Source organism: Haliotis rubra, unplaced genomic scaffold (assembly GCF_003918875.1).
Source record: "Haliotis rubra isolate DU_JTF1 unplaced genomic scaffold, ASM391887v1 Scf655, whole genome shotgun sequence".
Classification (NCBI taxonomy): Eukaryota; Metazoa; Mollusca; class Gastropoda; order Lepetellida; family Haliotidae; genus Haliotis; species Haliotis rubra.
Genome location: NW_025767363.1, coordinates 445,521 through 459,652, shown reverse-complemented (window position 1 = coordinate 459,652; position 14,132 = coordinate 445,521). Strand labels below are relative to the sequence as shown.

Below are 14,132 nucleotides of genomic sequence, written 5' to 3'. Positions count from 1 at the left end.
GATAAGATACATTGAGGCAGCTTCAAATGTACAATTCATGTATATGGGCCTATGGCCTTTCATACAAACACATTAGAATTTGAAATCGGTTATAAAATAAATAAATACCACAGCAAGTATGTTATGCCTGCACAAGTTGACCTCATTTCATGACATGCATACAATTTTGTAAGGTTTTGACATATTGATTATTTGCATATTCATACAGAAGTTGTGTTCACCAATGCTGAAGATTCCCTCTTGATATGACTTCTCATACACACACACGCACATACATACATAATGCTTTGATGTTGTGTTGAGTTCTATTGAAATGTGAGCTATTCAAAACGATGAAAAAGCTGAATAATAACAGTGACTGTGTTATTGAGTTTGTTGTTTTTTCATGTAAAATGTAATAAATGGTACATTCACAATTGTAAGTTTCTGTATGTAGAATGGTGAGTGACTGAATTACAAAGTCACATCGGCAGCCATATCGTGACTATGAAAGTGTTAAATTTCCAAATGTGTACATGAAATAAAAACAATCTTATATACTTACCTGTCTGCAAAGGACAGTAAAATAACTAGTCTATCACCAATGTACACCGGGAACAGAAGCCCAGCAGAAACCTACATTACCCAGTATCCAATAGTCATTTTTGCTATGAATGTTTCAGCGAACTGAAACTAAATGGAAACATATAATGAAAATTTCAGTTGTAGAAACTTGACGGAAACCTAATTTTGTTAGTTTCAGTTTTGTAAACTGTTCGGAAACTCTCATTGTCTGTTTCCGACAACAGAAACCTAGCGGAAACCTACATTACCCAGTGTCCAATAGGTTTCCACAAGAACGGAAACTAAGTTATTTTTGCTGTGCTACTTCTTTGTCATGAAAAGGTTTTATTATCAGTCGTGCAGATCCATTCACTATTAGTATCGACATGTCTAGACTTCATATTTGAGCTTGCAGCTTTAGAAAGGCCACATAAACAGATAACTGTATCGGACTGATGACGACAGGTTCACACGTCATTCCTTGGTTCACAGATATTGCCAGATTATTTTGCAATCAAAGTCTGGAGGGTTTTATAGTTGGGGTGTCGTCTGTCTAGTTTAGACAATCTGCTTCTCAGTACATCGATGTAGCCTCTAGGTACATAGATCTTAGTCTGAGGAAGGGTATCTTCTGTTTCTTCTGTGTACACATACTCACAAAGGAACCTGATACTGGCATATCTCAGCACGAACGCTCTGTGGTCCTGGTATAAGGCAATGGCACACGCATCATAGAAGGTAGGATGGGCAAATGCCGTTATATCTCCTTTTGTGAAGAAGCTACCACGAAACTGCCTCACTGCCATGGCTACAGGTGTCCTCGTTGTATATCGCACTACGCGTTTCATCGTCGTGAACAGTGCCTCGAAATCCTTGTTGTCAGACGGGAGTTCAACTTGGTGCAAGTTCAGTGAACCATCACACAAAAACATCAGGATAAGAGCGGCTGACCGATCATCTCCACGTCCAACAATTGATTTCAATTCTTCTTTCAGATAGTGAAAAGGTCTTTGAAAGAAATCTTCAGGATGTTTTTGAAAACTTTCGAACAAAACAAAGAGTCTGCATGTCTGGTGAAAGTCAAGGATGAATTGGTCGAATCCACAAATCTTTTTCACTTTGACAGTTGTTTGAAAACCTTTGCAAAGTTTGTTAAAGATGAGTCTCTTCTCTTTAGGTTTGTACTGATATGAAATCTTGTTTAAATCAAGGAACGATGGACCACTGAAAAAATATGACCCTTCGTCCCCAAGCTGCGACATCCCACCATGGTCGCTGTATGTATCAACTGTAAATATGGTGTACAGTTTGTGTTCTTGTGTCTTTGTCTTACAGTCTATCAAATGACGCTCTTTGAGTTGATGCAAAACACTTTTGAGAACAGATATGTCTTTTGAACGCTCTCTGATCTTAAATATGTCATGAAATATGAAACACACGCTCCTGTGACCAAGTTCACGCGTGTAGACATCCAGCTTGAACTTGGAAACATCAGCAACATGGACCTGCAGAAAGCCTCGCTCCTCCTCATAATGTTTCCCTAACATCAGAGCAATGGCGGTCTTCCCTCCACCTGCTGCACCACTCACTGTCACATGTCCGTGAGTCTCCAACGTCTCCTTCACTCTCTCGTAGATGCCAGTTTTCACAAACTCTTCTTCTATCTTCGTCGCCTGTTTGTCTAGCCATTCTAACGAATAAGCAAAACATATAAATTAATATCTGTTTCCACAACGTTTAAGGCTTACATTTACATATGCTTTCTCGTGTAATTTGTTTCATGTTATAAACAGAATTTTACAGATGATTCTGGTTATCAGTATGAAAGGATGGTCTTATTAAATAAATATAGTTTATCCTTGGCAATCAAGTGGTGATCAAAAAGACACCAAGGGTTACGATGTTAGTGGAAAATAAAGAATTTACATTGCCAACCACAAGACTGATGTTATAGATCTACCTCTGGTCCTTACACCATCATTCCAAATTATTTTGTTTGGCAGCTCCTTTTCTGAATGACTGTCCGAAGCTAGTGGATGAAAAAAAGAAACAACAAACATTCTAAGAATACTTGAACAGCAATATAACCATTTACAAAATGAAACTGGCTAGCTGTGTAAGAGATGTAGGGTGTTATTTAAGGTTGGGGTTGTTCTATTTTCTCGTGTTTTGTTTTATGTAAATGGGGACATAGGGTTGAGATAAAGAACTGCATCAGGCATACTTTTTGTCACTAACACACCAACAATGGGAATCAGCAAATCTACCAAAAAAGTGTAGCAAGCGAGACTGAGATTTGATTCTGTTATACTTTCTTAAACTGAACAAAAAATAATAGTACTACCGCGTCTTTTATCAATTATGGGAGTGTAGACTTCTGATACGTGGATAGTAGGTTGATTCTCGTCCACAGTAGAAGTCTCCAGATGTTGGTCAAGACGCACATGATCACGAAGGAACTTCATATGACAATATTCCAAGACGAGGGATGGGTTGAGAGTGAATAAGGCACACGCACAGGCATCGTAGATGGAAGGATGAGCAAAGCCTGCTATGTCTCCCTTTGTGAAAAACGTACCACGGAAGTGTCTCATGGAATTAGCTAATTTTGTTCGTGTCGAAATGCGTACAACATCTGTAATCAATATAAACATATCTTCCAGGTCCTGGTTGTCAGACTGCATCTCCACTTCTCCTAAGTTAAGTTTGTCTGTACCTAGAAACACCAGGACGAGAGCACCTGACTCATCATTCATTTGGCGGAGAATTGCTGCTAGTTCTTCTGTAAGATAGCGGAAAGGCTCACGGAAGAACCTTTCACGATGCTTTCGAAAATTTGGAAATTCAAAAAATAGTTTGCATGTTTGAGGAAAGCCTAAGACAGACTGTTCAAAACTACAAATCCTTTCCACATCGAGGCCCAGATCATCTGAATGTGATGATTTACAATGATTGTAAAATATTTCCTTCTTCTCCTCGTAAGAGTACTGACAGGACAACTGAGTGAAGTCAATAAAAGAAGAACCACTAAAAAAATATTTCCCAAACTCCGATATTTCACCGTGAACGTTGTTTGTGTTGGCAGTTACTATTGCATAAACCTCCCTTTTGTCTCCAGTTACGGTTTTACACGCTTCAAGTTCCTCTTCCAGTTCATGTAAATAGCGGTCAACCTGTGGTTTGTCCCTTGGTAATTCGACCGTTTTGAAGATGTCATGAAATATAATACAAACATTTTCTTCTCCAGCTAAGCAATCACTCAGATTGATTTTGCAAACATCAACAACAAAAAGCACTTTAAAGCCCCTATCGTTATACTGCTTCCCTAACACCAGAGCAATAGACTTCTTCCCTCCCCCCACAGTTCCGCTCATCGTCACATGTCTGTGTGTCTCCAGTTCCTTCTTCACCTTGTAGTAGATGTCAGTTTTCATGAAAACGCTTTCCGTCTGCATCATCTCTTGTTGCAGCAAATCTGAAACAGATGACACGGCAAAGCAGTTTACAATTTTACGGAAATACAGTAAAACCACTGAGAACCTTGCCATAGAGGGAAATAACACTTTCAGTTCTTGTAAACTCGGAATAACATTTTGCAGATGTAGCTAGCATATGTTTGTTCCAGCATCCAGCATTTGTTTGCATTGCTTGATAAAATGAGTCAGAAAATGGATCATTAAGAAAAAACCCCATTCATTGTGCATCTGGTCAGGGATTCCTGTTATATATGTGTAGACAAGGATTTCTGTTATATCTCTGTAGAGAAACCTCTTCCTTTAATGAATGTAAATGTAAATTGTTTAGTTCCGTTGGTCATTAAAACAAATGCTGTCATGCAATGTGATCTTTCAGATCATTTTTATTGTTGCATCGATTTATGTAAATGTTAAATTGTTACATTAGACCAATAGTTCGTGTGATCTGTATTCCATCTACCTTCGTTCATTATTCCAGTTTGTAGTGGAATCGTCTCCTTGGTTTCAGCTCCTTCTGATGACAGAAACAAAATGTTCATTTCATACAGGTAAGTTTATATTATCCCAGTATAATTCCAGCAAATTTCATTGATTGATTATTATTATATAATGCAAACAGGGAGTATTAAATGATTATGAAGAAAAAAAAACATTCATAGTGAATTTGATTGGAGTAATATTCATAATTCCTGTGACGAATGCAAATGAATGCAATGCACAGGATCATGTTTAATGTTATAAAGTTTGTTATAAACAAATCAGCTTAGATCGCATCTTTATTGTTGAACAGATTTATGTAGTATTTTGGATTCAATTACTTTTGAAAGAAATAACGGAACAAACAATAATTTGACATGAAGTAAATGCCGAGGCATTTCGTGAGAAATCTTTGGTTTATTTCATTTATTAAAGCTTCATCCAGAAGGCGATTCTGAGGTTACCTTCATCCATGTGTCCAGGGGATAACAAAGGCTTCATGTTGTAGGTAGCACCTATTGATTAAAGAAGTAGACTTTTTGAGATTGGGTTTGTTTTCACTTTTTGAACATTTATATCACAGCATGTCAACGAGATGTGGGAGATTAAACACATTTATGCAGATCCACGATTGTAAAGCAACGCTGGCATGATGCTGACATACGTAGAAAAGACCCCCCGAACCTCTACACTGAAAATGCTCGGAATTTGACAATGTTTGGGAATTAATAAAATCACCCACTTTCTTTCATTATTGTTTGCAAGATTACATCATGAGGTGGGGTTTAGGTACAGAATGATACATTTACTGCTTTAACAAACGGACTACAGCTACCAGGCCGGTAAACGGGCCATAGTGTTAGTGTAAACAATCCTGAATCAATATCACGAGAAATGATTTCCGCTGTCCGGGTACCAGGACGATGTATCCACCTAAATACCATGTTGACCACCCCAACTGCATCGTATCAGAATTTCTTAGATCGATGCTCATGATGTCAATCACTAGCGTGTTGATGTAGAAACCTTTCAAGAGAGAGAGAGAGAGAGAGAGCAAGAGAGAGAGAGAGAGAGAGAGAGAGAGCAAGAGAGAGAAGAGAGAGAGAGAGAGAGAGAGAGAGAGAGAGAGCAAGAGAGAAGAGAGAGAGAGAAGAGAGAGAGAGAGAGAGAGAGACAGAGAGAGAGAGAGAGAGAGAGCAGAGAGAGCAAGAGAGAGAGAGAGAGAGAGAGAGAGAGAGCAAGAGAGAGAGAGAGAGAGAGAGAGAGCAAGAGAGAGACAGAGAGAGAGAGAGAGAGAGAGAGAGAGAGAGAGACAGAGAGAGAGAGAGAGAGAGAGAGAGACAAGAGAGAGAAGAGAGAGAGAGAGAGAGAGAGAGAGAGAGAGAGAGAGAGAGAGAGAGAGAGAGAGAGCAAGAGAGAGAGAGAGAGAGAGAGAGAGAGAGAGAGAGAGAGAGAGAGAGAGAGAGAGAGCAAGAGAGAGAGAGAGAGAGAGAGAGAGACAAGAGAGAGAGAGAGAGAGAGAGAGAGAGAGAGAGAGAGAGAGAGAGAGAGAGAGAGAGAGAGAGAGAGAGAGACAAGAGAGAGAGAGAGAGAGACAGAGAGAGAGAGACAAGAGAGAGAGAGAGAGAGACAAGAGAGAGACAAGAGAGAGAGAGAGAGAGAGAGAGAGAGAGAGAGAAGAGAGAGAGAGAGAGAGAGAGAGAGAGAGAGAGAGAGAGAGAGAGAGAGAGAGAGAGAGCAAGAGAGAGAGAGAGAGAGAGAGAGAGAGAGAGAGGAGAGAGAGAGAGAGAGAGAGAGAGAGAGAGAGACAGTGAGAGAGAGAGAAGAGAGAGAGAGAGAGAGAGAGAGAGAGAGAGAGAGAGAGAGAGAGAGAGAAGAGGAGACAGAGAGAGAGAGAGAGAGAGAGAGAGAGAGAGAGAGAGAGAGAGAGAGAGAGAGAGAGAGAGAGAGAGAGAGAGAGAGAGAGAGAGACAGAGGAGAGAGAAGAGAGAAAGAGAGAGGAGAGAGAGAGAGAGAGAGAGAGAGAGAGAGAGAGAGAGAGAGAGAGAGAGAGAGAGAGAGAGAGAGAGAGAGAGAGAGAGAGAGAGAGCAAGAGAGAGAGAGAGAGAGAGAGAGAAGAGAGAGAGAGAGAGAGAGAGAGGCAAGAGAGAGACAAAGAGAGAATAAGAGAGAGAGAGAGAGAGACAAGAGAGCAAGAGAGGTGAGCAGAGAGAGAGAGAGAGAGAAGAGAGAGCAGAGAGAGAGAGAGAGAGAGAGAGAGAGCTGAGAGAGAGACTCAGAGAGAGAGGAGACAGAGCAAGAGAGGAACAAGGAGAGAGAGAGACACCTAGAGAGAGCAAGAGAGAGAGAGAGAGAGAGAGAGAGCCAAGAGAGAGCCAGAGAGAGAGAGAGAGAGACAGAGGAGAGCAAAGAGAGAGCCGAGAGAGAGAGAGAGAGACAGAGAGAGAGAGAGAGAGGAGGACCGAGGAGCAGGAGACAAGAGAGACAAAGAGAGAGCAAGAGGCCAGAGAGAGAGAGAGAGAGAGACAAGAGAGACAAGTTCAGAGAGAGAGAGCAAGAGAGAGAGAGAGAGATTAGAGAGAGAGAGAGAGAGAGGAGACCTGAGAGAGAGAGAGAGAGAGAGACCTGAGAGGAGAGAGAGAGGGCAGAGAGAGAGAACAGAGGAGAGGCAGAGAGAGAGAGGAGAGAGAGAGAGATGAGAGAGAGAGAGAGAGAGAGAGAGAGAGAGAGAGAGCAAAGAGAGAGAGAGTCAAGAGAGACCTGAAGAGAGAGAGAGAGAGAAAACAGAGGGATGTGCGTATCTGCGTTCAAAGGGTGTGGGCGAAAACGGACGGTGACAGCACTGTTGTGGCAACTGTGGTGCAAACTTTCTCTACAGCTGACGGGAAGGACGATCACGACGTATAGCCGGATATCGCTTCACAGCGTAAGCAAAAGGTGTGCCAATATATACTGAGCACATAAAGAAATATGCATACAAAAATTTAAATTTAATATCAAACCTGTGTAGACACATGGGATTTAAACTCAGAGATTGGTGATATGTATCCAGCATGCATGCGTGCCACGTTCCGTGATGTCGGTGGTTTCGTCGCCCGAGAAGCGCAAGACGTTGTTGCACGATGCAGTCCGGGGAAAAGCAGAGCAAATGAATGCCACATGCTGTCACTTTGGAAGCTCAGCCTGCCCTGATCTTTCAAAAATTAAACGGCTATTGAAACGCATGGCATGCCGACTCCGCGTCACAACGTCAAAGAGCCATTGGGATGGTCCGTGGTGATCCAGCGACAAGTGGCTGCACATTTCCACTGCCGCAGGAACGCCGATTTACTGGTGGGGCGCTGGGAGACACAAAACCGGCGTCATCGATCGGCCACGTTCTGGACGTCCACGATAACAACGCCAAGACAGGACAGATGGATAAGGGTGACCCATCTTCGCCACGGAGTTTCGGAACTGCAGTGATGTTGCCGGTTGCTCCGGGACTTCCCGCCGTATCCCGCAACACGGTTCGACAACGTTTACGTCATCACGGGATCCGGACAACGGCGATCCGCCGTACGACCTATCCTGACACAATGTCATCGACAAACTCGCCGGAATGTGGTGCCAGAAATCATGTCCCGCTGAACCTTTGGTGGAGAATGTTGTTTATACAGATAGGTCAGGTTTTGGCAATTCTCATGGTGATGGACGTCAGCGATGCCTATAGACGCGTGAGCACAGGCCTGTGTGGCGGAGAGGAATCCCGCTTTGGTGGTGGTTCCATGATGATTTGGGGTGCGGAATAACAACAAAGAACTCGCTGAGTGATTGTTCAGGAACAACAACTGGTGTGGGCTGCGGGGATCAGATTTTCGACCTGGCGATTACGGCGTCATGGCCCTGGGTTGGCAGGACAATGCCGCCCTCATGCGGCAAGCGTTGCTGGTTTTCTTAACCACAACGTTGACCAAAATTCCGCGGATCTCTCCCGATGGGACGTTTGGGGACGAGGATGGGATCGACGTCACGCCGCGTCACGCCGTTGCATAGATAAACGGGCGAGATTTGGCGGCGTGACATCCTAAACAGCTGTGGACGTTTGATGGAAGTCGATGCACTGTTCTCAATGCCGATGGTGGACATACCGGTTATTGAGCTTGGCATGGTCGTTTGACCGTCGCTTGTGGACTCGACGTCGTGTGATTGATTTCAGTTAAATTCCGACTTATGGTCATGATCCCTCCATTACGGTTTATATGTACGCGGCGGTATCGTACTTTTTCAACTGGATAATATTTTGACAACGGTTTCTTTATGTGCTGGTATAGAATGTGACTGTGACCCGTGAAGATCCGGGCTAGAACTGACGGTTATCTCAGCGTCATTTATCCGAATTACGTCGATGCTCATCGCACGATCACTGGTCCAGATTCGATTGCTTACAGAGCGCCGCCATATAAACTGATTTATGTTGCGAAGTGTGAATATTCAACAGGGTTGGCTATTACAAATTAATTTTAATCAGCAAATGAACCGATGCTCGGGTCTTGATCCGTTATCAGTCAGACTTTGTATTTACGAACTGCCGCCATATGAAGCTCGAATGCAGCGTTAACAAAACCGCAAGGCAAAGCCACTGAGAACGATGGTGCGATAATTTATCATTGATGGTGTTGATAATAACGTAATGGCGCTTATGAATTTACCGGTAAGACCGACGACTGGCGACTACGAAACAACCAGGATGTGGAACCGATGGCGGCCAGATTATTTCGCTGATGTTGCTCACGGGGTCAAAGAGACAACATTTTATGACTATGTTCGCCGGTGTTCGTTAAACGGGCGTTTCGGGGACAATGACGGAGGATATGAGACATACAAATAAACGCCAAAACGTTTACCCTCGACTTCCTTAATGACGGATTTTATCGGATGGTTACGTGGACGTCCTCGGTCCTGTTAGCGCTGGAAAAAGTGATTTTAACCATCGGATACGGTGGCGTCGATTGGTGGTAACATCCGACGTGAAATGGATGCAAATACTGCTTGAATATTGCTGCGTTTTGGCGATTGATATTGCTATGTGTAAGCAGAAAATTGAAAAAATGTTACTATGCAAGCACAAATATTAACAAAGATCATTCAGATGTTCCTAAACACTTTTCATAATATCAAAGACACGTTTTACGTGTCTTCAGTAATGCAAATCAGCAGAAAATATTTAAAAGACTGATATCATGGAATAATCCTTTTTTACACATTACACACTCTAACACAGTTGCTTTTCGTAGTAATAGTTGAAAAATGGCTTATCTTTGTCTCAAAGAAGAATTTATTTTATTTCAATAATTCTTTTGGTCATCTAAATCACCGTTATTAGTTTATTTCGGCATGGACATTTACAACTTAAATATAAATTTTTTAACCTAAATATAAATGCATATGGAATTGTTTTTGTGTGATTTTCATACAGCCGTTCTTGTAAACTAATACCTTCTAACTTATATCTTTGATAGGTTTAAGTAATTCTTAAAGGTAGGAGGGTAACGTTTCTTTGGGCGTTTAGTCTATGTATATTTGCGAAATATTTAGGAATAATAATAATGAGATATCAGAATCAGACATCAGTTTACAATCCTTACCACAGTGTACAATGTAACTACAACTAGCTACAGTGTGGCTTTGCAACACAACATTCTCACTGCCAAAGTTTCATTTATACAAAATGTACTAAATATTACTGCAAATGTTCATTGTATATCTTCTTACTTTCTGTGAAAAGTGCTTAACTGTTACAAACACATTAAATAAAAGATCCGTTTTATTCTGGTATCCATTCATTTTCTACAGATTACACATTAACCACATATATCTCTGTACCTGTCGTAATGTTACAGAACTCTCCAGTATAAGTCCCACTGCAGCCAAGTATACAGACTCCAGTTGTTTGGTTGCATCTTTCCTCCACACAGTTGCTGCTGCAGGGATGTCCACACGTATTTCCATACCAGCCACGACCACTGTGTGAACACAGAAGATCAAACAGTGGATTCAAAATCAGATATACGATAAAATAGCGCCTGTCTGATATCACAAATAGTCGCTGTGAATAGTAATACATGGAAACGTTCATGTTAGGAAGAATTTTTTCACCTAAAATTTATTCACCTTTTCAAAAGATAGAGCACAAACGATATTATTATGGTCGATACTAAATAGTTTTATCAAAAACTCTTAAAATCTTGTGTGAACCTCTGAGGTGTTTATTGTTTGTATATTATTGACACACGTGGGAATATTTGGAAACAACAATTTGGTTCTGTGGCTTTACTGGGTACACCATAAATTGTTCAGTAGAATTACTGTAGTGTCTCATACAATGTGCATTTGACAGAAGCTCTGGCAATACAAGACTGTGTTGAAAGGATCAAATTAAAGGAACAGAAACCTTTTCCATCTTCATATGAGCAAGCAAGTGATTAGAGCCTATATAATCAAAATATAAAATCTCAAAGTAATGTTGATACCGGGTTTTGGGAAAAGCTTCCTGCTCTCTTTCAGTTAATAGTTCTTATCAGAGGTAGGTAAGAGTTTTCTCCCTTCAACACGTACAGGTCCGTATAGTATTTATATTCGCTCAGCATTAATTAAATCATTATATTCTCTTTCGCTGAAGTGGCAGCATTTGACTGTGGGTCTAAAATATAAAATATGGACACTGTGGAAACCCAGGAGTTCTACAGACAGTAAATTATATCTTCCGAAATCAACAATTTGAACATACTATTAGGTTATTAATAATGTTTTTTCAAAGTTACTTTGAAGAATCCGGGGCATCAATTTTGGTGTACACATTACTGGAGGGAGTTATTTCTGTGTATAAGTCCCTGGGTGGGATTCGAACCCATCTCAGAACGACGTGCCTTATTGCCTAAAGTGTGCTTTTTATGCGAATATCTGGTGTCATCGAATCTGATGTTCCAGAGTTATTTTACCCTTTACTGCAAAGGAATTGGTTTCGTGAACAAAGCCGGGTATTCTACTACATGGAGTTTCAACGAGAATCGAACGTAACAAAGGAGATTTATAATGATTGTTAAGAGGAGTCTATCACTTATATTTATTCCTATGAAAGTGGAATTTTTCACTGCTATTTATATATTGACAATACATGATAGAATATATAAGAAATTCTCTGGAGTCTGTGAGGTGGAATGGAATAAGTCACATATCGGTACCTTATTCCAATGAACGTGGTCATATATGTCACAGTGTTTTTTCACTCGACATGCTTTGATCCATTTCTTACAGCCAATTACATGTTTATTTATGCAGGTAGGTTTTGCGTTAATTGGGAAGTGTTGATGAGATTGTACTGGATAAAAGGATAGGTGTGTTAAGATCCATTGTCCAATGACACACAGCCTAAACTGGTTATTGTTGACTTACTTCCTGTGCTATTACAAAACACGCCCATGTTGGTTCCATTGCAGCCAACTGTGCAGTGCAGTTTGCAGGTTACAGGTCTTGTTGAGACAGTTGGTGCTGCAGGTTTGGTCCCACAGATCACCCATGCCAACCACGCCGGCATCCCTCGGAACACTTCCCAGTGTCTCTGTGACGAGTGCTAGCAAAGATTTCTTGGTGGAACTAGGGCACAGTTCACAGGACAAGAATCAGAGTTACAGTGCTCGCCATATTTCCCCACTCACATTGTCTGTATCCTGGGACGGTCAAGACTGAATTAAATAATGTTACAATAAAACCATACAGAAGTATTGTCATGTTATCTTTTTGCGAATCTGTTGAATTGCCAAAGTGTTTTCCCAAATTATCCTTTCCATCATCAGTTATCTTCATGCATGTTTATATTGGTAGACACAAATAGCAAGATGAAAATCATGTTGAATAAATCATTAATTGGTTACAGATCTAGAGATTCGCTTATGTTCTGTTACTGTTTTTCTCACTGAGGTTCCTATCAGCAAACCCCAGTTTAAGTTTATCCCGATCATCTTTCAATGTACCTCTCAAAACACACGTGTGAGATGATGTCATTTACAGTTACTTGTTGACATAAGGTACTCACTGGTCGACACTACAAATACAGGAATGTAAAGACTCCACATTCGTCAAAGTTGAACTTCAACGTCGATGTTGCTGTCAATGCTGGGAACTCCTGTAAGTCACAGATATATCTCAAGTCAACATGATATAATATATGAATACACAATGCCATTTAGAAATTGGTCAAATGTAACATATGTTATCTTTTGGATTACACTTTCTTCGTAAAAGTACAGATTCTTGTACTTTTGTTTGGTTGAGTCCCGACCGGGATTCGAACCCACACCGCTCAGAGACCGCGACTTCCGTCTACTAAAAAGTACAAGAATCTGTCAGTACTGAGAAAGTATAATCCCAAATATAACATGTTACATCTGATCAATTTCTAAATGGCATTATATTTCAACCATATCGTGATTAAAACAAAGTTTGATTTTATAATAAATATAGGTATATGTATAGTCATCTGTCTTGAAGGAGAGTAAAAACAACTAGAATATGAAAGTTATGAATATAAAACTAGTATGTAAATCGAAAATACGTTTAGTTACAGAAGACAACACAATATAGAAACAGGCTATAGATCACTAACAACTAAAGGTAGATCCACACCATACTAGGGACCATAGGGGAGATACAGTACATTTGCTTCCTGCATTGACCCTAGCTTGGTTACACCACCCTTTCAGCTGTCAGCAAGGTTTTGACAATTAGCCATAAAATAAAATAAAACATATATTCTACGGTTAAAAAGATTTGTACACAGCAGAGTTAATTTAGAGATGCAATTGTTAATTACTTCACCACCTCATTATAAATGTCGGGTCTGTTTATCGTTTCGGGCGAGAATTCAAAACATAATATGTGTTTCTTTTAAATAGTATCAACAGATTCAAATAAAATAGCATCAATTTTTTCTTAAACGAAAGAAGATATCAGATAGAGAGATCCCAAAGTGGCTTTAAAGTTCCGGTTAAAACATGGTTTCCCGCTTCCACAACATTATTCTATGACACACACACACATAACAGTCGTCTGGTGGTAGTGTACATAGTGGTCTCGGTCAAGGGCGTTGGGTTTCAGTCTCAGTTTAAAATTACATTCCTCCTTCTGAGGAAAGCAGAATACAAAACAGGAAATGTCATTTCACAGCAGGGTGAAGGGCCATTTAATTCGATTCAACTGGAAAAACATAACCAGATGAACTCTAACCTATAAACAACGCACACGTTGGAAACTGTAAGCTACATCAAATCATCAAAAGGCGTGCTCAAGACCTTACCATGATATTCTCGCCACAAACAAATATGTCATTTGTCTCGTCCTACATATTGATCAAACGTGACATTCTAGATATATCCATACAAGGCGCTGGAGGCGAGCAACGCGGCATTCAGATATATCATACCTGAGCTGGAAGTGACAACGCGACATTCAGATACCTCCTATACAGTAGGGCAGGCGACAACATGACGTTCAGATATATCCGTACAGAACCGGAGGTGACAACATGACATTCAGTCTTCTCATACCAAGAACTGGAGGCGACAACCTTGTATTCAGATATATCATGCTAGAACTTGG

General features: G+C 40.7%; 3 protein-coding genes across 3 annotated transcripts in view; all 3 read right to left on the bottom strand.

Moving 5' to 3' along the window:
- LOC124257271 (platelet endothelial aggregation receptor 1-like) overlaps nucleotides 1–12,661 on the bottom strand; it is a 57,122-nt gene extending 44,461 nt beyond the window's left edge. Inside the window, exon 1 of the mRNA XM_046691291.1 lies at nucleotides 12,571–12,661. Coding sequence (XP_046547247.1) covers nucleotides 12,571–12,610 — 40 coding nt within the window. The 5' untranslated portion in view covers nucleotides 12,611–12,661. The remainder of the gene's footprint in view (nucleotides 1–12,570) is intronic.
- The window catches only part of LOC124257273 (protein draper-like), a 200,260-nt gene that overhangs the window by 51,035 nt on the left and 135,093 nt on the right, over nucleotides 1–14,132 (bottom strand). The window lies entirely within an intron of this gene.
- LOC124257262 lies at nucleotides 93–5,029 on the bottom strand. The gene is made up of 5 exons (XM_046691275.1): nucleotides 4,961–5,029; nucleotides 4,480–4,533; nucleotides 2,888–4,018; nucleotides 2,504–2,572; nucleotides 93–2,233 (listed from the first exon to the last, which is right to left on the bottom strand). Exons 1-5 carry the CDS (start codon nucleotides 4,995–4,997, stop codon nucleotides 1,047–1,049), a joined length of 2,478 nt encoding a protein of 825 aa, XP_046547231.1. The 5' UTR covers nucleotides 4,998–5,029; the 3' UTR covers nucleotides 93–1,046.

Excerpts from the sequence above, each read along its gene's own strand:
- LOC124257262 (XM_046691275.1), bottom strand. The coding sequence starts at position 4,997 with ATGAAGCCTTTGTTATCCCCTGGACACATGGATGAAG. Across the intron at positions 4,019-4,479 it reads AACTGGAATAATGAACGAAG|ATTTGCTGCAACAAGAGATG; the intron begins GTAGATGGAATA and ends CATCTGTTTCAG. Across the intron at positions 2,234-2,503 it reads TGATGGTGTAAGGACCAGAG|AATGGCTAGACAAACAGGCG; the intron begins GTAGATCTATAA and ends CTTATTCGTTAG.